The sequence below is a fragment of the Sinocyclocheilus anshuiensis genome, unplaced genomic scaffold (assembly GCF_001515605.1).
Source record: "Sinocyclocheilus anshuiensis isolate Anshui unplaced genomic scaffold, SAMN03320099.WGS_v1.1 scaffold990, whole genome shotgun sequence".
NCBI lineage: Eukaryota > Metazoa > Chordata > Actinopteri > Cypriniformes > Cyprinidae > Sinocyclocheilus > Sinocyclocheilus anshuiensis.
Window position 1 is genome coordinate 1,563,413 of NW_015539926.1, and position 27,913 is coordinate 1,591,325.

The window sequence follows — 27,913 nt, forward strand, 5'->3', positions numbered from 1 at the left end:
ACGAAAATGTTTTTTGACCAATCGTTTTCGTCTTAGTTTTCGTTTACGAAAATAACCTTGCTGGAGACGGGCTTATTTAAAATAAAAACTCATTCTCTGCCAGCAGGAGGCGCTTTTAGAGTGCTAAAACTAGCGGTTTCTCCAGTAATGGCTGTAATCAAAGCAGCTCCGCTCATGAATGCTACTTTATCAGATCAAATTAAAATGCCATCGACACTTTTCTGAAGACAGTCAATTCCCTTCAGAGATACATTCATATAAAACACCTGCGCCGTGTTATGATTTTGAAACGTGCAGTGCTCATGTTTATTCAACGAAGTCAAACGGCACAAATAAATCAATGTATGGGAAACTGGTAATGTATATCGAAATATCGGAAATGTGTTTAAAAATCATATCACCGTTATTGAAAAAAATTATATCGCGATACATATTGATATTGAATTATTGTCCAGCCCTACTGAAGCCCTTTACGAGAATGCAAATTGTGAAAGGAAGTCAGGCATTTTAAACATGGTCACTTGAAACCCTTTAAAACACCTTGCTCCTGACACAAGCAAGTGTAAGGAGGCTGTACTGCGGTTACTGCTTAGTGAGTTAGGCTCATCTTTCACACTGTGGTCAGAAAATTAGGCTATGTTGAGCGCTAGGCATGAAGAGTGAATTTTTATTTGTAACACCAAGCATAAGCCAATCAGGTAGATTTCGACAAAAATGCTTTGTTTGGACTGTAAATATGATGAATCTTTTTTCAAACTGTTCAAGGAAATTAAATGTCACATGAGGAAGCCAACGCTATGTACAACGGAAACAAATTTCATGAAAGTTTATGCCCACTCATCACTAAAACTAGCTTTTCTCTAGATTGTGCTGACACAAACCATTCATCCTTTTTATAGAATAGATGGGCTGTCTGACAGAAGAAACATAACTGCTCTTTGGGCCTCCGCCAGGCTGTTGTACACACTATTTATCAAAGATCAAGAGAGCTACAGACAGAGCGCTGCTGCAGACGACATACAAGCATTCAGAGAAGCAGCCACATGGCACCACGAGAACATGACACTAAATCACCCACAAACTAAAAGAGTGCAAACCAAAAGCAGAGGGGACAAAAATCTCCATCTCAACACCTTTTTGTTCTAAATAACATGTAAAATACCGTGGCATAGTGACACAGTAAAACCACTGTGTTTTTTTCCCTGCAGGATAGGATTAATGCGGTGTTTATTTGAAATGCAATTAAAGCTAAGCGGTAATGTGAGGGGTTAAGAGGCAACAGGCGCTTGCAGAAACATGTGCGAGCAGGATGAGGTATGAGCTGTGCTTTCTAGAGGACTAAGGCCTGTCTACTGGCAATGGTGGAGCAACAGCGAGCACAGAGGGAAACTGCTCCCTGTGACCCCAACGTCAGCTATGGCAGGGGGCCCTCTCAGTAGCTAGCAACAGCTTATTTTGGAGACCGAACCTACGCCTTTTAAGGACTCTGTACCACGTGGACAAATAAGGAACTATGTATGTTCCTTATTTTATCTTAAGTATATCTGACATCTGGGTCCGTGAATAACAAGGGCTAAAGGCAAAAATGACACTCAAAGTGGCAAAATGCCCCCAATAAATCATTTTTTTGGGACTGAATGCCCCATAGTGAACTTCTTTGATTTTTTTTCAGCTATAAAACATTTTTTATATTTCATAATTTCACAATTTCTATTAATTATTCAGTTAAAGTATTTAGCAAAAAAAAAATGCAATTTCAACATTTCGTTCACTCTAATGTAGCCTTCAGTGATTCACTGACAGCAAGTGTTGTTATTGTTATGTAACAATAAAAAAAGTAAAAAATAGTTTACGTTAATCGAAATAAACCAGAAATATAACATGCAAAATTGAAACTGAAAATGAAAACAAAAGAAGATATTTTGAATGTCTCTGTGTGTTTTTTGACCATACAATGGAAAACAATAACCAAGACTGTTTGGTTATCAAAAATCCTGAAAATATCTTTTTGTTTTGTGTTCCAGAGAAGAAGGAAAGTCATACAGGAGGGTGAGAAAATGACAACAGTTTAATTTTAGGCTGAATAATCCCTTTAACACAATCGAACGTGTCCATTTTTATCAATTAATGAAACAAAATATACTTTACCAAGTCATTTATATACTTTTACATGAAAAACACCTAACATGAATAAGTGCTTATTCTGATTTAAAACAAATGTATCTTTAGCTTCCAAAAAAACAGCTAGCCATTAGAGCTGGTAAACTTGATCCAATAAATTCTACTCAGTGAGCCAGTGACGGAGCATGAGCAGTTTTAGAGACGTTGCACTGCACAAGATTAGAAACTGTGAGAAACTGGAGTAGACAACATACTCCACTGTCCCAGTTTCCACCTACATGCTAGATCCTTTGAGGATCCCAGCTGCACAGGATCTCCTCAGCTTGTTCCCTCATACTTATATAAATACAAATAACTTCCAAAAGCAACTGCTATAGACTCCCCATCGCACTGAGGCCATGTTATAGGTGTTTAACTAGTCTGCAGCGACGGTTTCATTTGTTTGAGAACTAAGCACTTATCTCTGTGCACCCATCTCATCGGCCAAGTTTCACACTACCACTTCCTGTTTGTCTCCATGGTAGCGAAGTCAGGTTTTCCGCTACAGAGCTGACAAGCTTGCACTCCATCTTTGCAGGAAGCCTAGTTCAGAGAATGCTCATCCTCCTACCAGATGTTTATAAAGCTCTTTGTTTCTAAGCAGTGCAGTCATATCTAGCGGTCCTAGTGGGGTGTTCGGTATTTCATCCTCGACGTCAACAATGCCTTCATTTATTGCATATGTGCCAAGGAGTCGAAAAACAAAAGCAACAGTAAGATCTGACACAGGTTAAGATTATATTCGGACAAATTATTAAATAGTATTGATTTGTAAATTTACCTTAAAGGGACAGTTCACTCAAAAATGAACAGTCTATTATTATTTACTCACCCTCATGTCAGTGCAAACCTGTATGACTTTCTATCTTCTGTAGAACACAAAAAATACATTTTGAATAATGTTTTAACAGTTTTTGTGCATATAATGAAAGTCAGTGGGGCCCAATGCAAATCTAAACTCAACTGACTTTCATATGGACATTTTTATTGTGTTCGACAGAAGACAGTTTCGGAATGCAAAGGTGAGTAAATTATGACAGAATAACTAATGTTTTAACACATTATCAATGTCAGCAGACTTCAGACTTCACAAAGAAAAAGTGTTGTGGAAATCAGGAAGGAATTTATCTAACCAAATTCTCATTCAAATTCTTGAGGAAGGCTAAAGAAAAAGCCCTAAAGGTCACACATGAGGCTATTCATAGTTTGCCCACATGCATTAAAGCCATTTCATTTACACTCTAAAATAAGAGTTCATCAGCTATGGATGCTGATACTGAGCTGCTATATTAATGACAGTGTTTAAAAATGTCTTGCTATTTGCTCACATGCATAATGTTAGTCAGCAGCAAATGCATAGCAACAGCAACAAGAATAATTGTATTAAAAATACATATATTTTTAAAGCATTTAGACAGAGCCGTCACCCGCAATCTATAAGTTTGTTTTAGAGACAGCATGTGTGTGATTAAAAGGCACATGTTGATCTTTGACTACTCAAGGTTGAGGTAAATCCGTTACGCAGGTTATTCACCTGTACTGCCCTCATATGAATAACAAACTTAGGCATACTGAATTTGTGTAGATGTCATTAGGTAAGCCTTGCAAATAAAGAAGAGAATGAAGTGTCTATGAATGAACTGACTATCAATGCTGTTAGTTTTGATTTATCTTTCCTTATAGTACAGACTAAAATTGCTACACAGATAAGAAGTGGCATGGTGATTAGCAAATTTCTTTTTGTTGAACCTGATACGCCTACGACAAAGTAAATGGCAAATAGCATCCCACATGCACTTCAGCAGAAATGCATTTTACTGAGAAGAGCATGTGAAAATGATCTACAGATGTACTGCTAATCAAAGCGTTCTGATTGAGCTTTAAAGACTTTGAAGATCATCAGCATTTGCCTTAGGCAGTTTAAAAATAAAATAGTGTGTCTATTTTCCCAGTGCTACAGATCGGCTGCTGTATCTTGCGTATTTTTAGAAACTCCTTATGCAATCCAGACACAGACAGAGCAACTCTTGGTCAGGGCGGGAGGAGTCTGGGAAGCATGGAGGGCTTAACAACGAGAAAAGTAAGAGATAAAGAGATTAAGAGAGAGTAAAGACCTGTACGGAGTAAGCAGAAAGGGGAGGGTAGAGGAACAGCCATGAGTGACTAAAACAACCACTTCCCACAGTGTTTGGTTTCATAATCATCTAAACTGAATATCCACCTTATCAGCATTAATTCTCATATCAATCTCAATGAATATACAAATTAGTCTTTAGTAGACGCACAAAAACCGACAGCTTGAGAACACAAAAGCTGAGGTGCTCCTTGATATGAGACAGAATAAGGTTACATTATCTTCCCCATTCACTGGTTTACTAATCAAATTCAAGCATCGTGGTCCTTAGTGGTCAAGAGCTGCTGCTTTTCTGTTTAGTAGTCTGAGCTCAGTGAGGGCCTGCAGCTGCATGCATGATTCATTAGCAGTAGAACACCACAGAGAGCTGCACCAACTACTCCACCCTCAACTTTCTTGACCACATGCTCTCAGAGTTGCTTGTAGGGCTGGGCGATATAGCTAAAAAATGTATTAACGATATAATGTTTCATATCGTTCGGTATCGATAATTATTGACATTTTTTATAACCTTTTTTAAAACAAAGAGCAATAGAAAAAAATGTTTACATTTAACCCCTGTATTTTTAAATTAACTCAATCTACTGAGACAAACAACAAATATTTGTTTGTTTTAACAGTCAAACACAAAATACAAATTAACCAAATATCTAATTTCTAATGTTTTATATGCAGATTAAATAGGTTAAACTTTTGGCTTGTTTCCCAAGGCCACAGGAGGGCGCAATGAGCAAAATAATGCAGCACATTAAATTGTCAAGGCAAGGAAATAACTGTCTATAAAAAACATGCATTATGTCTAAATTAACTCATATAAATAGGGCTGGGTATCCTTCAAAAATTTTCGATATCAATACCGATACCTTGACTTTGATACCGGTTCCTGAACGATACTTTTTTCGATACCAATTTAATGAAATCAATTTTAACAAGATTACATTATCTAAAAAAAAAAAAACCTTTGATTGTCTTATGCAGCATGATGCTACAGTTTGCATGAATGGTCAACATAACACGCGCTTTCGGTCATGTAGTATGAACGGACATTTGCATATGATTGGAACTCCACACAGCTCTCGTGCTACTCTCCATTGGAAATGAATGACCGGTCTGTCGCTTGTCGTTATGCATGGATCTGTTCCCCGCTTCTCTCTTGTGATTTTTGGCCTCCCCCTCTCTCCAATTCCATTCCAGCCCTGCAAGACCAAGACCTGACCTCCGCTTTAACCCATGGCACAAAGCACCACAGCTCTCTGTTGATGTTTATAGCATGCAAGACAACCTAACAAATGGCTGTGATTTAATATTTTTACGTAAAACAACATTAAAGTCAGCATGAAATGAAAAAGTTATTTTCTAAATGCATCTTTTGAATGATTCGTCTATGCATGCGTTTAATTTCTTAATTTTTTTTGAGTTTATCATTTTTAACTCTTCTGCTGTGCTAGAAATCCTTTACACTTTTTAAAAACTGCTAGTAAATATCTCATTATGCTATATTATCAGCAAATCTTAAATTAGGCCTACATTTTTTTGTTAACTTGTTTTCTTTCCCACGGTTTTTGTATTTCTTTTTGGAACTGATTGGTTGTAAGCCTCACTGATTTGAGCTTAGGAGGGAAAGATTTGTGTGACCAGAAAAGTGACCAAAACAAAACATGAGGGTTTATTACAATGTAATAACTAAGTATTCAAGTGAAATATTCAGATCTGTCTCAATCAAATCAAAAACCAATGGATAGAACAAATTCCCTGTCTTACTTTTTTTAAATAATCAGTTTCACGCAAATGTATGTCACAAAGCGAAAAAGAAAAAATGTGTTGCTACTTCTGCTACATTGTGACTTTAACAAGAAACAACATTATAATTCTGGCCATAACAAATATTAGTCAATAATTACTTTAAAATTATATCACACAATATTTTTTATTTAAAAGTACAATTAGTTAAATAATAATAATAACAATAATAATAATAAAAAATCCTGTAAAAACTAAAATTAATATTTTGTTGATGCAAGTAAAGGTTAGATGAGGGCAAAAGTAATAAAAAATATGGAAAAGGTATCCACAATTAAATATCCAATATTAAATGAATAAATAGAAATAATCATTAATATCAGTATTTATATTCATATGAACACATATGCTTATTTGCAGATTTTCTTTCATAAATGTTCAGAGTGTTTTTAAAATTATGATGAAATTATTTTTGACAAAGGACAATGAGGATGTGCTTTCACAAAAGGTCATGAGTACAATACAAATAGCTACATTATTTTCATGCCTTTTCTACTGGAACATTTTCTTAAATGTCAACCATCCATGTAGGCTACATTTATCCACTGTAAATATACAAATAAATCAGAAAAATTACACTTAAGGATGGTATGTGTGACTGGAAAATAACAAAACTTTAATATGTCTCAGACAACTAAACACAGCTACCATTTGGAAAATGTCACCAGACAGTGTAGAAAAAAAAGAAGAAACAGAAAACAAGCTGTAACTCATTAAAAGACGTTAAAAGAATGACATTTTAAGACATTTTCATGTAGAACAATAGAGGAATGTTGTATGTTTGGTCTGTGACAGTTCATTCATAGAGAAACATCTAACAAACAGCAGGAGGTGAAGACTGTCACACCAAACATAAATGGACAACCAAAGGGACACACATAAAGGCATCTAAATCTGAATGATTTTGTTATCTGTAGAGCAAATACTGCCATTCTTCATCTCAAAGTACAGTCAAGCACACCCACAAGTATATGAACATGAACCACTCCCAACTGAACTGCATAAGCCTATAAGAAAAACACATCAGCAAGGCTTTCCTCTCCAAAGACAGATAATGGTGCAAGCAATAACAGTCAGTAGTCAGCTGAGATAAGTCTTGCTTCAGCAAACCTCTAAGCTTATCATCTCGCAACCAAAACTTCCAACAGGAAACGATTACTCACCCACAACTCCACTACTCATACAGATATTATTTTGCAACCTCTTTGCATGCACATAAAAGGACACAGAGACCTTACAAATAAGATTGATTACTGTATAAGCCTCAAATTAAGGTTTTATACTCATTTCCATCAATATGATCACGTTTGCAATAGTTTTTCGACAAGCACAATAACCTTAAGTGAACAATTCTTTATATAAACATTAACAGGTTTTGTTCTCATGCTATAAGGAACGTATTAATATGCAACTGCAAGTGTTTTAAGGAGCAAAACAGAATGTTGTCCATTAAACTGAAGGTTAGGCAAGAGAAAATCAAAGCAGACCTCTGATGGTCATGAAGTGCATGAACCCAACAGATGGTGCCAATTGTCGGTTGCGAGACATGCTGAACTTCTTTTTTCTCGTTAACTCTAATGCACTGATCAATAACGGACACAAACAAAGAAAAAGACTGCAGATTTTGACTCACCGAATGGTTTATTCCCCACATGAGAACACTGAGGAGAGGGTCGCTGGCACGAAACAGCTTCACTTTTTGACACACGAAGTGTTTCTTCTTCGTTTTTGTTTTGCTCGCAAACGATGAGACAGTGTTACTAGCCGATGCCATTGTTTGTTGTATAACAATAAATTAACTATCACACAGTGACAAGTGTTTTAATTAAGCTAGTGGGGTCCTCTTAGTAAAATATCAGTTGGCATAACGTTCAGTTAGCTAACCGCAGCCAGCTAGCTGTACCAACTCAACTATTAGATCGCTAGACAGATTAATATCTCGCCAAATGTGCTACAAAAAGACTGCTGTTACATATAACATTAAAGTTCAGAGCAAAAAGCCGTATTATTTGTAAGTTTTCGTCCGTAAACTGCAAAAGCTCCTTAAGACTTCATTAGTAAGCCCTCCTTACTTGCTAACTAGTTAGCCTGCCGAGTCAGTCTCCCCTCGGGAGCTTTTCTAACACTTCGCTTAAAGAAAAAACAAACCAAATACTGACCGATACCACTGAAAATGAAGAATAAAATGTAATTTGAGCGACGTCAGTTTAATTTGAAGAAAAAAGAGCGGGTGGAGACATCCACTGCAGCGCTGCTCCGTTAGCATGCTAACTCACCCAGTCAGGCTAAGCCAACAACCCTTCAAATATGTCTCAAGCAAAATCCCACTCCCACTTTCTTTCTTCGTCGTTTGTCTGCCCCGAAAAGGTGTTTATTTTTAGGCACAGCCAGTATTCCGAGTGCGGAACGTGTCCGAGTCTGAATTCGGTGTGAATTTTGTCAGCTATATTGCTTAAAGTTGGCGCATCCGGCTCATCCGCACTGCTATACCAGACTGACGGACTGACAGCTACGCGCGCGCACACACACACACACACTCACACACACACACACGAGCACACACATACACGCTTTGATTTATAACTCAAATACTTATTTTCATTGAGTTCAATCTAGATTCAGAGGGGAAGATAAATGGCTAGAAAAGCCGAACACAAACAAAATTTGATTTGGCACAAAGGTAAAAGCACGATAGATAGATAGATAGATAGATAGATAGATAGATAGATAGATAGATAGATAGATTTCTAACACTTCGCTTAAAGAAAAAACAAACCAAATACTGACCGATACCACTGAAAATGAAGAATAAAATGTAATTTGAGCGACGTCAGTTTAATTTGAAGAAAAAAGAGCGGGTGGAGACATCCACTGCAGCGCTGCTCCGTTAGCATGCTAACTCACCCAGTCAGGCTAAGCCAACAACCCTTCAAATATGTCTCAAGCAAAATCCCACTCCCACTTTCTTTCTTCGTCGTTTGTCTGCCCCGAAAAGGTGTTTATTTTTAGGCACAGCCAGTATTCCGAGTGCGGAACGTGTCCGAGTCTGAATTCGGTGTGAATTTTGTCAGCTATATTGCTTAAAGTTGGCGCATCCGGCTCATCCGCACTGCTATACCAGACTGACGGACTGACAGCTACGCGCGCGCGCGCGCACACACACACACACACGAGCACACACATACACGCTTTGATTTATAACTCAAATACTTATTTTCATTGAGTTCAATCTAGATTCAGAGGGGAAGATAATAAATGGCTAGAAAAGCCGAACACAAACAAAATTTGATTTGGCACAAAGGTAAAAGCACGATAGATAGATAGATAGATAGATAGATAGATAGATAGATAGATAGATATGCATTTTAATTGTACTTGAGGAATGGCTTAATTCACCAAAGCCCATGGTGCCGCTGGATGTGCTGTATATTCTTATGGTACAAATGACTTTGTATGGCGCTCCCTGTTACACCCAGGCTAGATCAGCCTACTGCTCAGCATGCTCCTCATTCCAGCAAGCAAACATGGAGTGGGTGGGTTCCACTCTCCATGAGTCTGGACATGATTCTCATCTGAAGGTCCAGGTCTGATCCAATGACAGTTCATGTCATCTTAGATGGAGGACGCTAGACTCTAGATCTGCAACACTAATGACATGTTCTAGCTTAATGTATTAAGTAAATAAAATATAATTAAATAATTATATAAATATATAAATATGCATTTATGAAATGAATAGTGCTTTCGGAAAATAATTTCCAAAATAAATAAATCCAATCCAAAACTTTTAGAACAACAAATAAGACATTTATTTGACTGATCGTCACATAGCCTAATTCACGTGTCAGTGGATATTTCATGTTTTATGGGGATGGCATTACTAGGCTACTGCTGTTGGTGTTAGTTAAATACTGGGAAAGCTTCTGGGTTACGCTTTATTTTAAGGTGTCCTTGTTACAGTGTAATTATACATTTAAGTACTGAGTAATATTAATTAACTACATGTACTTACTATATGGATAGGATTAGGGTTTGGCTTAGGGTTACGTGCATGTAATTGTGCATATTTTATTGTTATTATGATAGTAAGTACATGTAACGTGTAACAAGGACACCTTAAAATAAAGTGTTACCAGCTTCTGTTATTTCAGAATTTCTCAAATTTTCAGATGTTCTTCTGATGATTTATTTAATTCTTTTGTGTATAATCTAATAAATTATTACGTCAGAGCCACCTAACGGTTCATGACCGACACATTTTAAAAAAATAAAAAAATAAAAAAATGACCAAATATGTTTGGGAGTGATTCTTGCCCCACCTACAGGTGAAATGGTAAGTTACATCTGTCACCTAGCAACAGCAGCAAGCTAAACAGAAACCCAAACACAGCTTTCAGCGTTGCTGGTATTTTTATGTTTTGTAGAAATCATTTATTAAGATATTAATTATTTATCTTGTTGAACGGTGTTCTGTACTAGTTTTTAAATATTGTTCTTTTATTTAGGCCCGTGAAGTATTTGATCTCTAGATGGGGAAAAAAGTAAAAAAAGAGTCGGAGCCATTCTCGAAAGATGTGGTGAGAACATTTTTCTCCACTCGTGTGATTTTGCCGGGCTCTCCTGAAATATTTCGCGACCTTTTAATAACTTTAATGAAAAACTTTTAATGAATAACACGTCTTATTCTTTCAGTTCGACCCTTTACCTATCGAGAGCAAAACAGCAGCGACAGCGGTTCTTATGCTCAGCTCTCCTGAAGAAGAGGTGCTGGCAAAAGCTTGTGAGGCCATCCACAAATTCGCAGAAAAAGGTAACTGTCATCTAATCTTATAGTCATCATCTTAAGGTCACTGAGAATTTTGCAGAGGTAAGTGCTCACTATATTCCCATGTGTGGCTCTCCTTGATCGATCCCTGTGTGTTTTGCTGTTGTGTTGATATTTTTAGGTGATGAGAATAAGACTTCTTTGATGTGCTTGGGAGCGATTGAACCTCTTTCTCGTCTCATATCTCACGAGGACAAGACTGTGCGCAGGAATGCTGTCGTGGCTCTGGGCGTCATGGCTTCTAACAGTAAGTAGGGTATATAAATAGGCACTGCTAGTAAATCAAAGGATGTTCGGCAACATAGTTTTCATTTTAGCTGTCATATTTAAACAGATGAAGTTAAAAAGTGTTTGAAGAAGCTGGATGTAATACCTGCAGTCATCAGCAAGCTATCACCTGAGGGTAATGGCACATTTTATAATTTCATGTTCAATTTTAGTACACACCCACACCCACACATATGTAGATAGATATATATATAGAGAGAGAGAGAGAGAGAGAGAGAGATCTTTTGTAACAATAAGTCTTTACTGTCACTTTTTATTAATTTGACATATCCTTGCTGAATAACAGTATTAATTTCTTTTAAAAAAAGAACAAAAAAGTACCGACTACAAACGTTTGAACATTCGTGTATATTGTTACAAAAAATTATATTTTGAATAAATGCTGTTCTTTTTAATGTTTTATTCATCAAAGAATCCTGAAAAAAGTATCGCAGTTTCCAAAAAAAACATTGATAATTCTAATAATAATTCAGCATATTACAATGATTGATTTAAAAAAAATCTATAAGGATCATGTGACACTAAAGACTGAGAAAATTCAGCTTTGCCACCAAGGGAATAAAATATATTTTAAAGTACATTAAACAGAAAACCTTTTTTTTTATTGTAATAATATTTTACAATATTTCTGCTTTCACTGTATTTTTGATCAAATAAAGGCAGCCTTGATGAGCATTAAAAAACATAAAAATTTTATGTTTATATATATATAATTATTAATATTTTTATTTTTATTTTTTTTTATTTCTTTTGCACAAACCTTACCTGCCACTTTCTTTTCCTCAGAGAATGTTGTGGTCCACGAGTTTGCCACTTTGTGTTTGACATCATTGTCAGTGGACTTTTGCTACAAGGTCCAGATTTTTGAGCACAAAGGGCTTGAACCTCTTATTCAGCTCTTGTCCAGCCCGGATCCTGATGTGAAGAAAAATTCAGTGGAGTGCATCTTTAATCTTGTACAAGTAAGACAACAGATGTCCGAGTCAGATAGAAGGTCTGTTGTGAATTAGACTAAAAGTCATCGGTCAGGGTGGTATTTTACAGCACTAACAAAACACAATTGTTAGACGAAAATTGAATTTGAAATGATTAGTATTTTGAACGATGCCATAGATATTCGATCGGCTTTAAAAGCATAACTCTTTGAATAGCAGAAGGATGCAGTTAAAATCAATTATTTGTGCTCTTTTCTTCTTTGTGCACACTCAGGATTTTCAGAATCGAGCGGCCGTGCAGCAACTAAATGGACTCCCCCCGCTTCTGGAACTGCTACGCTCAGAGTTCCCAGTTATTCAGCAACTTGCACTGCGCACCATAGAGAACATCACCACTGACAGTGAAACCCGCGTGGCCTTTAGGAATGTACAGGGCTTTGACAGAATCCTGGAGATCCTCGGGACCAAAGTAGACTAATTATTCTCATCTGAATTATTCATGAGCACTTTTTGAAACTGCTCCTTAGTCACCTTTATTATGAGCAATCAAACTTTCTATATAAAAGTTTAGAACAATTCAAGCAATTCAATGAAAATCAAGCAACACATGATTGAGCAGTAATGGCAGCTGTGTCTCCTCCCTACAGGAGTTTAGTGACCTGCACGAGGAGGCTCTCAAGGTTATCTCGAACTGTCTGGAAGACAGCGAGTCCATGCAGCTTATTCAGACGATGGGTGGTCTGGAACAGCTACTGCAGTTTGTTGGCACATCCACACTGCCTGAAGCACAGGCTAATGCAGTTAAAGCCATAGCCAGAATGGCACAGAGCGGTATGGAAAAAAAGCCTCAGTTCTCTGTTCTTTTTTGACAAATGAGTTTGTACTCTATACACTATCAGACAAAATGTACAGAAACAGCTTGTCACTCAAAGGTACATCTTTGTACTTCATGTACAATGTTTTATTTTGGACCTTAAAGGCGTAGAAAAATCGAAATTCTGTCATTATTTACTCACCCTCATGTTAATTGAAAACTTTGATTGTGGAACATAGAAGAAGGCATTATGTGTGTTTTACTAGTGAGACAAGTGTGGAACAACATGTGGGTGAGTAAATGTTGACAGAATTTTCATTTTTGGCCAAATTGCATATTTGTACTTTAGTGAGAGCGCATTAGTACTTTTAAGGGTGGCCGTTAGTAGCATAAATATGCATATTAATACCTTAGGAGGACATATTAGCACACATTAGTACATGTTTGTACTGTAAAGTTGCATGTTAGTTCTTAAGAAGACATATTACTAACATACATATTAGCACCTCAAGAGGATATATTAGTAATATTTTAAGGGTGCATTACCGTGCATATTTGTACTTTAAGGTAGCATATTAGTGCCTTAAGAGGACATATTACTACTTCAAGTGTACATATTTGTATTTAACAGGTACATATAAGTACTTTAAGGCAGCATATTAGTAGGAAAAGAGGACAAATTACTACTTTAAAGGGGGCATATTTGTACTTTAAGGTTGCTTATTAGTTTCTTTAGAGGACATATTAATACGTTAATGGTGTATATTTGTATTACAGGTACATATTTAATTTAATTTAATTAAAATTTAATTTATGCATTTAGCAGACGCTTTTTAATACTTTAATGGTGCATATTAGTGTTTAGACATTTCAGAACTTCAAGTGTGCATATTAGTGCCTTAAGGTTGAATATTTGTATTTGGCACATATTAATACTTTAAGCGTGTATTAGTACCTTAATAGGACATATTAGTACTTCAAGGTTGTATTTACAGGGACATTTTAGTACCTTAATAGGACATATTACTACTTGAAGGGTACATGCTGTATTTGTATTTACAGGTACATATTAATAATTTATGGGTGCATATCAGAACCTTAGGAGGACAAATTAGTGTTTAGAGGGTACATAGGTGTAGCTTTGATGTGTACGTCCCCAGTGACATGCAAAAGGAACCATTTTTGCACATTTTGTCTAATAGTGTATACTGGTAGAAACTGATATAAAGCAATAGACAGAACAGGATTTTCTTTTACAATACAATTGTATAACAATCCAAATTGTATATTGTGTTTTTTCTCTCCATGAAGGTGAGAACAGAAAAAATCTTCATGAACGGAATGTAGAAAAAACCCTCACTGACCTTCTCATGCAGGAGAATGAGAGTGTACGCACTGCTGCATGCCAGGCTGTGGCAACAGTGAGCAAAAACCTTTCCAGCAGAGATACGTTCAGAAGTCTGGGTAATCTCACTGACATCAAGCATCCGGGCTTGTTTTTATTTCCCTTTTTAATTCATTCTGACTTTAGTTTTGTCAAAATGATCACTCTTGTCCTTTTGTGTCATTGAAGCGCTGATGTGTCTGTGCATTTCAGATGCGATTAAGCCCATCGTGCAGCTGCTGAACAGTGAAGGAAGTGAGTTGAGAATGGCTGCAGCAGAGGCCCTGTCCGGCTTGACCAACGACAACAATCTCAATGCTCAGTGAGTCATAATTTCAAAATGCAATAAGATTATATAGTCAGTACAGTATTGCACAGCTCCATAGTAATGCACCTTTCTTTATCAATTTTTCAGTGCTATACATGATGCAGAGGGTGACAAGCTCTTGGTGCAACAGCTGCGAGACAGCTGCATGGGAGCAGCTGTGTATGCGGCATCAGTCTTGACAAACATGGCATCGCAGGAGGAGCTGCGCAGAAGCATTCTGGCCCATGAAGCTATGCCAGCATTGGTGGAGCTGCTACACTCCACTGACAATAACATACTCATCAGTGCAACGCAGGCTGTGGCTTCACTGGCCTGTGATGCAGAGGCCAGGATGGAGGTAACAGTGCACTGCACAAAAGAGGCAATTTCACAGGTCTATACAATCGCCACAGCTTATCAGCAAACTGAGTGTAGGAAAAACAAACTTTTTTTCTGTGTCAGTGGGTGTGAAGGACGTAAATGGATATTTTTGTACTTTACATTATGTGCAGTTTCTGGTAATTGTTTGTTTTACATGCAGCTGAGAAATGTTGGAGGCCTGTCACCTTTAGTACAACTGCTCAAATCTATCAATGCTGAAATTCGGAGAAATGTTTCCTGGGCAATTAGTGTGTGTGCAAACGATGAAATAACAGCCCTAGAATTGTGTAATGCCGGGTAAGCATGTTTTATGCTTTAATACACAAAATTTCCCACACTAAAATTCACATTTCTAAGTCTATATATGAACATAATATATAAGGCAAGTTTCCATTCCTCAGACTGATGCTATGAGCCTTGGATTTAGGGAAAATAAATTAATAAATAGAAATGAATAAATAAAAAAAAAAACAACATCTAGGCTTGAGATGTTTGCAACATTTGTAGAATTAACTGTTAAAGTAAAAACCAATAGATGGCAGTAAATTCCAAGTATCAGATTTCTAGATGAGAATGAAGCCTATTTTAGGACTAGATTTTACATTTGTGATTATTTTCTATGACAATTATACACGTTTTCCTCCAAACATTTTATTCCTGTACTGCATATGGACATTTTATATAAATCACATTATTAGTAGCCATTTCCATTATATTCTAATCACAGTATTTTTGTATTTAATATTTTATATATATTTCTTTATATAAATCAGCGTCAAACCAACAAACACTATGAAATAACAATATGTATAATATGTATGTCTATGTATTTAATATGTATTTTTTCACTACATTATATCAGAATCAGGCGATTAACTATTATAATTTTTTATAAAAATAATGACACAAAGCAATACTACTACTAATGAAATCCTAATGGTGCTATAATAGTTAAAAAAAAAAAAAAGTATTTCTTTTGATTTGGGGGTGAAATAAGACCAGGACATGTTCCTGAGAGATTCTAGTTTTGAGAGATTCACTCTTTCAGATGTTTTGGCTGGTTAAGGGTCTCTTTATTGATTGTTCAGTGATTTAGATTTGTTGTCATCAATCTTACAGAGCTCTGGAGATACTCCAGGAAATCAACCTGTCACCAAACCGTAACAACAAATTTAGTTAGCTGGCACTACAGAAGCTTCTGGACAGTAATCTATCGTTGAAGTATAGTCTGACAGGACACCTGTCAGCCAGCGATATAACTACAGATGGCTTCTACGACCCTGGACAGGTCCAAATGTGAATGTTTTTCAAGAGCCAAAATAAATCCTCACTCGCAGAGGTTGCATGCATCAGTCAATCTCTCTTTTCTCTTGCTTTCTCTTCTTCCTTCTGCAGATAAGAATGAGTCATCAGGTTCCTACCTTGGAGGAAATATCAAAACAAGTTGTCAACAAACATCGAGCCACTATAGCAGTGACTGGGAAACCCCTGGATCAGTATGTTAAGGCCAAGGGTCATGCTTTGGCAATCCAAACCTGCTGTTTCATGAATCTTGCTCAAACATTGTATCAAACCGCTCCACAAATAATAATTTCCTCACTGATTTAATGCATTCATAGTCATTTTAGGGGAACATTTAATCAAATGTACGCTAAATGCCTTTTTCACTAGTATTTAGATCTCTTTTCAAATCAGAGAGAAAACAAGCTCTTTGTGGAGAATAAAGACTTTCAGAGCCCGCCCTCTTCCACACCATTAGTTCTACAGCAGCACACTTGAATATTAAATACCTCTGTTGCACAACAGAGAGATGTAGATAGATGAATTTCCCCAGGGGAAATTCTTTTGCATGCATTGGCTCGGGAATCTGGCCCAGAGATCCCACAGGAGAAATGGGAATTCTGCCATTGAGGCCCAAGCAACACAATTTATGCTCAGTTCAAGTTAATTACATCTGACGATTCTAAATTACAAACAGAACATTACTTGACCGCTTTAAATGTTTGTTTTTGTGTTTGTTCTGATGCACTAATCTTAGGGTTTGTGGATTCAGTTCTACCATTGTCAAATGCCAAGTGAGCACAAAGGTCATTTGATCCACAGCTCTAGGAAATGTTGTGATGGTTTTGCATAGTGAATGTTAAAGGCATAGTCCACCCAAAAATGAAAATTTGATGAAAATGTACTCACCCTCAGGCTATCCAAGATGTAGATGAGATTTGTTTCATCACCGGAACAAATTTGGAGATATATAGCATTATATGACTTGCTCATAGTGGATCCTCTGCAGTGAATGGGTGCCATCAGAATGAGAGTCCAAACATCTAATAAAACCATCACAATAATCCACAAGAATCCACCAGTTAGTGCCTTGTGAAAACTGTGTTTGTAAGGAACAAATCCATCCTTAAGGCTTTTTAACTTTAAACTATCGCTTCTGGCCAAAATACCAATCCATAATCCATGATAATGCTTCCTCCAGTAAAAAGTCCATCCCATTTTGTCCTCTCACAGCAAAATCCACCAACATATTTGTTTAGAACTGTTTTGCACTGTTTTCGCTTGTGAATAGTGCTTGATCTGTGCATATTTCTTTCATGATTCAGATGCAACTTTAGTCTTAAAATATTTTAATGAAGAATTGGTTTATTACAAACATGCGGTTATAGTGGATTAAGTTAATTACTTGTGGATTATTGGGATTTGGACTGTGTTTGAACTCTTATGGCAAACATTCACTGCAGAGGATCCATTGGTGAGCAAGTGATGTAATGCAAAATTTCTCCAAATATTATCCAATGAATAAACACACTCGTCTACATCTTGGAGTAAATTTCCAGCAAATTTTCATTATTGGATGAACTGTTCATTTAAGGTTAAAAAAATACTCATTCTTCTATCAGATTTATTACCAAGGAACCAGATGATTGTAAGCAAGATAGTCCAACAGAAACTACTGCCTCATCTGTTTTGAGCAGCAAAAGGAGCAGCAAAACACCAAGGTGTGTGTGCGTGAGTTGTTTTTACTTTCGGTAAACCATCTTTCTCACTCTCATCTCTCTTTTTAAAGTAAAATGAAGGGAAAGGGTAACAAAGAGGATGAGAAAAGGAAGGATGAGGATGAGTATAAGCCACAGCCAGAGATGGTGGTGGATGAAGCATGGAGCTTGCCGTATGACGCTGCATTTCATAATCTTGTCAAAGAGGCAGTCGAATCCATCTCGCCATTTCAGGATGTGGTCAAAATGTATACGGCTTTGGCCATGTGAGTTTTTTCTCATTGTCATCCCATATTCAACATCCACATGGCTGAAATATGACAAGTAATGTGATTTTTTCACAGGTTAGTGTGTGATGCAATGGGCGGCCAGGTTGAGCCAGAAAAGCTACATGACTTTCTGTGGGAACTGCATATAAGCGAGCTGAAATTCGAAGCCTGTTCCAACATCGTTCTCATTGGAAAAATAAAAAAGGGCACCTACTTTCATAGAGCATTGCTTTACAAGGTAATTTATGCATCCTTATGTGCTCCAGAGGTCCTGTGCTATTGGCAGAACCCTCTCTCTTCTTGACTGTCTATAAAGATGGTCTGACAGTGACTTTGTGCAACCAAGGATGTAACCACATATTCAGCAATAAGAATCACATATTGAAAAGACTAAATAAACCACTAATGTGAATATTTGGTGCGAAGTGTGGTTATGGCTTCAGTTGCAACAGATATTTCTGCCCAATTGTGTGTAACAGATTAATTGCTATCCATTTTAGGTTCTTGCAGACCGAATTGGGCTGAGCTGCAGTCTCATAAGAGGAGAATACAACCGTGCCTGGAACGAAATCTTCATTACCAGTCCAAAGAAAACTTATGGTTACTCTCAGCCTGAATGTTATATCATAGATCTCATGCATCAACCTGGAAACCTCATGAAAAGCAACTCACCAGCAGCTCTAGCATATCACACCATTTAATAGCAATATTATGTTGGTATTATGTCTACACACACACACACACACACACACACACAGTTCAGATTTATTTAATTTTGGTGTCGGGGTCAGCTGGTTAATGCATCATTTTCTATTTTGTTTATTATAGCCTACTCTGTCAAAGTGAAATGAATTTAATTCCAATAAAGTATTATCAAAATTATGTGAATTCTGGTCAAATCTTAGTTACACTGTATTATCTCTGATTGTAATAACCGGTTGTAGAAGGCGGTACACGTTTCTCTCCCACATGAAGGTCAAAGTCTGCGATGAAATATGATAAGAGCGAAAAAATTCCGATAAGACAGAAAACAAGGAACCCAAAAATCACATTTTTATAAACTTCGACGCGCATGATGCGGTTAGTCCATTGACAAGAGGTGCAAAGATTGATCAGTTTCAGCCAGTCGACCGTGACCCATAAAGTCTAAATTGTGACCGGTTTCCGCTGCTCGAGCTGTGAGGGGGGGAATGCAGACCGCTGAGCTCAATTCAGCTTCTTTTCAGTCTTTTGGGGTAGCTTATGTGAACTAATATTGAAGAAAGTCAGGCCACTGGATGAAATCATATGTCGAAAAAAATGTCTCGTTTTCTAATTCGCTTCTCCTCTCTCGTTACCAACGGAGCGACTGTCAAATCAATTTTACCTCAGAAGAGAATATTTGTAGGGATTCGGCTGGTGTCTACATCAATGGGTAGGGATTTTTATCCTCGATCTATATTGTGTTTACAAATGAAGTACCTCAGGATATGCTTTCTATTGTAATTATTGTATTTTGTGCAATTCCATTTCGTTATCTAGTAAGTCGGTGCAAAGTGCAGTTATTCTAGTCATGTAGCTCAGAACGTGTGACCTGATTACTCAAACACTGAGTTGGCTTTTGAGAAAGGCTTGCAAAAGTTTCTGTGATGCATGTTCAAATAAATATAGGCCTAATTAAAAAAAAATGTTCATATTTAATTTTAAAGGGCTTTTAAAACCTGCTAGAGATATACAGCCAAGAATTACAACTAATTAAAAAAAAAAAAAAATTTTTTTATATATATATATATAATCATCTCAGCACTGACGCAGGAAATTACTCCAAATCAAAAAGAAATGCACAATATATATAATTTTAGATATAATAGTATATTTTAACTAATTAGATAGTAGCCCATAACACTGATATATTCGATTTTTTGACTAATACCACAAAATATCTCGGAAATCTCATCAAATTCATGTTTGTGTTGATAGTGTTTTCTCAACAGAAAGGATTTCACTGCCTAGAGAATGATGTCATTAAAGACCTAACTTTGTTATTTTAGAAGACAAATATGATAGAATGTAAAATTTCTACTAATTAAAACAATATTCTCAAGACATTTTTGTTTGAAACATTTTCATTAGAGAAAGGTTATAAGGAAAAAACACTTGGATTTTTTTTTTGTAACAATTCTTTACAAATTGTGAGATTAGTATATTATCCATTATTAAGACGTATGTGTTGGAACAAAAAAATGTATTGCGTTTATGGCTGTTTATACAGGTTTGCAGTCACTGACACGTTATGACCAGTCCACAGATTGGCAGAGGAAGCAGACTCCAGAACAGTATGTTGTTACAAGAGAAAAAGGCACAGAGGTGGTAAGCTAACAAAGAAATAATAATGTTTAAAGTAGCTCATTTGGTAACTCCAATAATATAATTCACACAATTTTCAGTTCACACAATTTTCTGGATACTTTAATATATCTTTGAGGGGGGGGGGGGAAAGAAGACGTATGTGTTGGAACAAAAAAATGTATTGCGTTTATGGCTGTTTATACAGGTTTGCAGTCACTGACACGTTATGACCAGTCCACAGATTGGCAGAGGAAGCAGACTCCAGAACAGTATGTTGTTACAAGAGAAAAAGGCACAGAGGTGGTACGTTAACAAAGTAATAATAATGTTTAAAGTAGCTGGTAATTTGGTAACTCGCATAATATCACACAATTTTCTGGATACCTTAATTTGCCTTTGAGAAAGAAAAAATAAATAAGTACACACTTTTTATTTTATAGCCATTCAGTGGTATCTACTTGAATCACAATGAGGTCGGGATGTACCACTGTGTTTGCTGTGACTCCCCTCTTTTTAGGTAAGAATTTTTTAAAAGCTAAATCAAAATACAATTAAAATTGTGTCATTCTCTTCAAAGACATGTTGACACTTTTACAGTTTTACAGTTATGAAGAGTAACAAAAGAACAAAATGATTAAAATGAATATTAAATCTATTAAATATGAAATAAATAGTAAAAATATATTATAAATCATAAATTAAAACCTGCAATTATAAATACAATTTTGCCTTTGGCTCCGACAGCTCAGAAGCGAAATATGATTCAGGAACTGGTTGGCCGTCCTTCTATGAGGCTCACGGGATATGGGAAAAAGACGAGAGTCACGCCAACATTGTCCGTCGTCCTGACAACTCACTTGGTAGCACAGGAACAGAGGTTATCTGCAAGCATGTGAGTGCAGGACAATGATGTCAGCCGGTTTAATCATTGTGTTGGCTTTTTCGGAAACCCTACTTTGTGCTGTTTGCCAACATACAATGTAAATAGTCAAATTTCCACTCTTCTTTTCAGGTTGCCAGATACCATTAACATGTCATTTTATTTTATAGTGTGATGCCCATCTTGGACACGTCTTTGATGATGGTCCAGATCCGACTGGCCAGCGATTCTGCATCAACAGCGTTGCTCTAAACTTTAAGCCCAGAGAGAAATAATGTAGAGACATCCAGCAAAAAACTCTGCATTTACAGTTATTCCATGCAAATAAAAAAACTAACAAATAGCATTTGAATAACACGTCCACTGTGCTATGCTTTGAGTTACAGTTTACAATGTTTATGGTGGGAAAAAATGTTTGGAGATTGTGTTTTAGGAAAAGTGCACTTTTAAAAATTTGAAAAAAAAATGGGTAAAGAGCATTTTAAACTGCTAAAGAACTCTTTCCACTGTAAAGAGCCTGTTGGAAGGGATGTTAAAGGATCTTATTGGAACCAGATGGCAATAAAAAAACGTTATTTTTAAGAATGTGGTCGATTAAATGTCCCACAAGAAGGTGTCGTTAAGTTCCTGTGCACTGCAATGTTGCGTTATGATATCTTGTATTTTTTTTAAGTACATTAAAATCGGATAATGCACACACTTTAAATATATATAAAGATTGTAAATGACATATCAGGTTGTATTAAAGTGAACATTGTCAGAAATGTGGGTTTGTGTGGGTTTGTCGATGAAGTTAATGATAAACCTGAGTAGAGGGTCATCATCCTAAACTGTATTTGGCAACGCTGGACAGTTGACTGGCTCTTATTAGCAAACTTCTAACAGAGCTGTTGGGGAAGACTGGGGTATAAAGCGTTATAGTAAAGCAACAAGTTAAAACAACCGATTTCATGATTCGCTTCTGGCTTTTGTTCTTTGCGCTCGCGTGGCTCGGTTTCTGGGAGCCTGCCGAGGCACGAAGAGCACGCTTTAAACCAACACCACCGAAGCCAAAGAAATCCGAGGCAGAACAGGCTATTGAAAAACTAGCTCCAGGTCAGAACATCAACATTGATCAGGTATATTTCAACAAGCTTCATGTCATAGCAATCAAGTTAATTCGTTTTGGCACACTGAATAACAAAGGTGCATCATTTTATAGGCTATGAGTGAACTTGTAGGCTATTATTCATATTGATAGGCCATTTATCTTGCCCAATGTTGTTTCAACAGAAGGCAGATATATTTCTTCATAAATGCACGCCCAGTTTATGATTTTACACTGATTGAAAACCCATTCTCTCCAGATGAGTGGGAAGTGGTACCTTCTTACTGTGGCATCACGGTGTAAGAATCTTCTGGAGAGCGGCTTCAAGGTGGCGAGCACGACTGCCACTTGGACTGTCACTGGTGATAAGGTGTCAGTGAGCACTGTGAGGAAACTGTGAGTACTGTTTAAGCCGCAAGGGGGAGCATTTTACTCACTTGCCAGCTGATCTTAGTTCACTTTATGATATAGTTCGATGTATCCAAATACCTTAATTACTTTTGGTTATGAGAGGGCAGGAAGACCCAAGAGAATAAGGTAAAAAAAACAAAAAAACAATACAGATATCACCATACTTTCCAGGTTATTGATTACATTACAATTTTTCTGGTATCTTATGTTTACATATACAAATGAGGTATTATCTAATTAAATATGCACTAAATTGCATACAATTCTAGAACAAAAAATCTGAACATTCGATAAAGACAGGTTTCAAATTCTTTTCATTTTACTTGACAGACTTTTTAATGAGTCGAAGTTCTTTTTACGGAGGGGATTTCGTATATCTCTTTTTATCGCTCTTTAAATCTGAAAATTCTGTCAACAGCCAGAAAAAAAAACAAAAAAACAAATGTTCACCATTTTTTAGGAATTAAATGTTGTTTAAAATCAAACAAAACATACAAACAACCCCTCTGTAAAAAATAAAACTGTAATGTTTGGTGTAGCTATACTGAAGTGGAGATTGGCTCAGTTTAGTAGAAAAATAAGAAAATAGTCTTTAAAGATATGTATTGTAATTGAAATCTACAGACACAAACAGATAAAGTGCAATAAAAGAAACACTTACAAGTGTAGTTTGGATGTTTTCTTAATTCCAGTATTCTGAGAAGAAAAAAAACACTTTATGAAAACTGCAAAAGCCCAAAATCTACATGGAAAAAAGGCAATTTCTTTCCTGCAGTGTCTTGCCTTAACAAGATCAAGATATTTTTTGAGGCATTACAAGTTCATCAGGCAATAAATACTAAATACTAAGCAATAAATGCTTCTAATTTTTATGAAATATGATGATAGTACCATATTGTGAGTGTTAGCCTACTAAATTGCACAGGAAGACCATGATTTCTTATGCAACTTTAAGAAAGTCACCTTTGGCAACTTGTATAGACTTTCATAAGCAAAAGCATTGGATGGGCAAGATACAGCTTGCTTTGTCAAAATAATTTTTACATGGACATTTTCCTTTATATTTAAATCACTAAGAAATGTAAATTATATATATAAATTTTTTTTTAAAATCTTTTCTACTTATCCATTGTGCTTTTTCCCAATGTTAGCAATTTTGAATGCTGGGAAATCAAGCAGAACTACATGAGAACAAAGACCCCTGGCCAGCTGTTTCTCAAAGGTAGGTATCTGGTGCCGACTGAACTGACCAACAGACAAGGGTTCAAAGTCATTCATACCACTATCTAAATCGATGGCTCTTTTTTGTTGTGAAATGCTCCCTGACCTGGACTGACAATTGGTATGCAATAGATGAAATAGATTTCATAATCTTCACAAGTGATTTTAAAGACTTAAAAAAAAAAAAAAAAGTTTGAAAAACCGAGTGATATTAATTATACCATGGCCTGTCTGAATACTCGGTTCTGATTGGCTAGCATGTATGCATTAAAACTGTTTAATGCACAAGTAGTTCCAAGTTAGTTTAATCACTGTTCTATATTAATGCACTGCTTTAATTGATGCACACAAACCCACACACATCACATGCACACACACACACACAGATTGCACTGAACACACACAGAAATTTGTTGTCAATGCTGCCCCGCGACTTTTATTAATATAATAGCTTAGATAGTAGATCGCTACATTATATTCCTGGTAAAATCGCTGTTTTTGAAGTAACTAAACACAGCTTAATTGTTTGTAGAGAGACGTGCAGTAATGCACACAAAACTGTCATCTCTCTCTCACTCTCTCTCTGTCGATCAATTAATTAATTCAAATAACTGCTATAATTCATTCAAATAAATGTGATCTTACCGCACAATTTCATCTCTGTGTCTGATTTGAAACGGACAGAATGCTAGCGCTAACAATTCATAACTGTCATTTTTACCCTTCTGGTAAAATATTGCACTCCAAATATCATTAACAGCTTTATACCATGGTATAAGTGAGATAATGCACGGCCGCTTCGTGTCGGGTGGTTCTAAGCCTCCACGTTGTGCATTGAAATTGTTTAATGCACAGCTAGCCGTGCCTTACTATAGGGATATGATTATGGTTTGGTTTAATGTTAGATAATTATGTAAACATTTTAATGCCAAGTTCTTTCATGAAACTCTAGAATGGCAGGCCGATGGGTCGTTAATGGAAACTGATGATATTCACAGCATGAAACTACTTGGCACAAGCTGATTGGTTCATGTTGTATACGCAGCCAATGAGCTTACTGCATTACATTTAAATGGCAGGTTAGCATTCACTAGAGCACTTGGCAGCACGCTTTCAGAGTTCCTCTGAAAGCCTCCACCTTCCCCAGCTCCACCTGTATAGATCTGCTATGGGTTATTATATGCTACTATATATGCGAATATATAATGTGTGTAGGTCTTTTACTTGCGCTTCTGCAAAATTCACTTAATTTATCAGGATTTAGTTTCAATTTTAGTCTAGCTCTGTGTTTAATCTGACTCCAATTTTAGGTGATCATTAATTTTAGACTATTTCTAATTAAAACTGATCACAAATATCAGTTATGTATTAATTTAGATATTTGATTAATCTGGACTTCCCATTCTTTCAATTATTCGTTCATTAGGGACCCAGTGTCGCTTAGGGCCTTGCATGACCAGTGCGGGTCTCTCGATCACAAACTCGCCAGTTCTGAGTTAGTCAGAGGATGCAGAGTAAACTAATACCTTTAAGTCAGTTGCCACTTGCACACTCATACAAAAAGTATATTTTCCTTAGTCACGCAGCTGCAACTTGCTAAGTCACTCATAGACAGAAATCAAAAGGTCCCACATGATGTGTGCCACATGCTTGATTCTTTGGGCCTTCAGTTTGACCAATCTTGGATGCAGATTTGCGGTAATACCAGACTTCACTTAATCTACTAGTCATAATGATTTCAGAAGAGTTCGGAATAAATCAAATATAACATTTTATTTGTCAGGTAAAAATGTATCATGCCAGTTTTATAAATAAACAATGAGAATCCAATTAACTTCAGTTCCAATTTAGAGGGGAAAGTGAGAGGGCAATGAGCAAGGAGAGCGGTTTGGACATGGTGTTGTCATTTGCTCTTTTTGGAGATCTCTTCTCCAGATTAGTTTTATTGTTTTGTGAGAGTTCCTAGACTTTGATTTCATTGGGAGATAATTTCGGCTCTTACAGCCAAGACCAAATGCATTAACATTGTCATATCCATTACCATGCTAAAATCTTCAGAGAGTTATCATGATAGAACTGCTATTACGAAAGTGCATCTAACATTTATTTTAAGGACACTAAAATAAAGTGTTTCTGTGGACAAATACATTTGATCCAGCATGTATTTTAACACTTTAGACACACTTAGAGTATGTATATTATTGCATTTACAACAACATGTTTGCAAATTATGCTCTAATGCTATAAATTATGCTTTATAGATAACATTTTTATTGTCATAGCCATCAGGTTCACTCAGGTGTCATAAGAGAGTTCCACTAAGTTTGACAACCATAAAGTGTCCAAATATGACGTTTTTTTTTTTTTTTTTTTAATAATTGTATTTGATTGTTTATAATTTAAATCATATTCTTAAACATAAATTCCTCTTGGTAGGTATTGATTGATTGATTGATTGATTGGCATTCAATAATGTCAAATTCTTTATGCAGGTAAGAGACCTGCTGAGAATGTGGACATAATGGTGCTTGAGACAGACTACAGCTCCTATGCTACGGTGGTTTTTAAAAGAGCAGGGAAAATGACCATGAAACTGTATGGTAGGTGTTCTATTTTAAACTTCTCAAACCCATTCTTTAGTGTCACAACGGCACCACTGTGGAAAAGAGCACTGTTTTAATAAAAATTTATTTCGTTTAAAAGGACGTTCCAGTGAAGTGCCTGATAATATAGTGGATAAATTTGAGGATCGTGCAAAGACATTTAATTTGGGATTGGACGTCATTTTCCAGTATCCTGACTATGGTGAGACAATGTACAAATTATAATAAAACAGCTGATAAACACTATATATATTTTTAAACTCGAGACTCTTTTCCAGGATTCTGCGAGTCCACAGAAAAGGTCCTGGGTAAGAGCTAGTTACAATTGTTTGTTTTTACATTGGCTTAATGTTTAATTAACTGGCATTTACAGAACGACATGTATATTGTTAAGTAATTTAATAACATTCTAAACATCGCACAGTTGATTCTAATGTCATATTGGCGCACGAGTCGTTATTTTGTAACGGTTCTTTTTAATGATTCAAATGAACCGATTCGCAGAGCTGATTTTAATACTCGTCAGTAGCTAATGGAAATCACTGACACAACATAAAAAGTATTCGAATACAGAGTCATAAAATGTTCAACTGATTATTTATTTCACTACGTGCAATAACACGTAAAATCCCGCGCGAGGAGTTCTGCGAACTGATTAATGTGAATAATTTAAACGAACCGATTCGCTAGAATAATCGGATTTATCGACTGCTTTGTGGCGTTGCTTGGTGTTAGGCAGGCAACATTTAGCTACTGATTGGCTGAAAGATTGTTTTCATCCTACAAAAAGAGCCAATCCGGCCATTTGTGCATCTCCTGCTTTTGTTAGAATCACGTTTTCTGTTTTAAAGGCATGTGTTGCAAAACTTGCATAACTTAAATGAGGTTTTGTAACACAATGAAACTGTATAATTTTGTATAATCCCTATTTTTGCCTAGCAACCTAACACAACACAATCATTGCTTTGTCCACCAGATCTAACCTAAGACTGACTGGCCAGCATCTTGTGAGCGCTGTGAGAAAGCGTTGTGCTAATAATTGCACCAATAAAGCCATTTTGTCATTTTAAGGTTTTGTGTGTTTTAA

General features: G+C 36.3%; 4 protein-coding genes across 4 annotated transcripts in view; 3 read left to right on the forward strand and 1 right to left on the reverse strand.

The window, feature by feature from the left end:
• LOC107686705 (phosphatidylinositol 5-phosphate 4-kinase type-2 alpha-like) overlaps positions 1-8,604 on the reverse strand; it is a 40,857-nt gene extending 32,253 nt beyond the window's left edge. Inside the window, exon 1 of the mRNA XM_016483807.1 lies at positions 7,728-8,604. Coding sequence (XP_016339293.1) covers positions 7,728-7,868 — 141 coding nt within the window. The 5' untranslated portion in view covers positions 7,869-8,604. The remainder of the gene's footprint in view (positions 1-7,727) is intronic.
• A 2,019-nt stretch (positions 8,605-10,623) lies between these two features.
• armc3 (armadillo repeat containing 3) lies at positions 10,624-19,116 on the forward strand. Its single transcript, XM_016483808.1, is given in 17 exon segments — positions 10,624-10,671; positions 10,787-10,904; positions 11,041-11,166; positions 11,254-11,322; positions 11,994-12,169; positions 12,417-12,611; positions 12,790-12,973; positions 14,268-14,420; positions 14,554-14,662; positions 14,756-15,005; positions 15,189-15,325; positions 16,148-16,316; positions 16,424-16,524; positions 17,932-18,030; positions 18,099-18,293; positions 18,372-18,534; positions 18,797-19,116. Coding segments are annotated over 17 exon segments (2,493 nt in total). The 3' UTR covers positions 18,998-19,116.
• Positions 19,117-19,285: 169 nt separating this feature from the next.
• On the forward strand, positions 19,286-22,419 carry LOC107686709 (methionine-R-sulfoxide reductase B2, mitochondrial-like). Its single transcript, XM_016483810.1, has 5 exons — positions 19,286-19,710; positions 20,548-20,645; positions 21,065-21,141; positions 21,369-21,516; positions 21,675-22,419. Exons 1-5 carry the CDS (start codon positions 19,584-19,586, stop codon positions 21,777-21,779), a joined length of 555 nt encoding a protein of 184 aa, XP_016339296.1. The 5' UTR covers positions 19,286-19,583; the 3' UTR covers positions 21,780-22,419.
• On the forward strand, positions 22,350-27,896 carry c8g (complement component 8, gamma polypeptide). Its single transcript, XM_016483809.1, has 7 exons — positions 22,350-22,622; positions 22,851-22,987; positions 24,154-24,224; positions 26,716-26,823; positions 26,927-27,028; positions 27,105-27,134; positions 27,803-27,896. The coding sequence occupies exons 1-7, from the start codon at positions 22,455-22,457 to the stop codon at positions 27,811-27,813; spliced, it is 627 nt and encodes a 208-aa protein (XP_016339295.1). The 5' UTR covers positions 22,350-22,454; the 3' UTR covers positions 27,814-27,896.
• Positions 27,897-27,913: the final 17 nt, after the last annotated feature.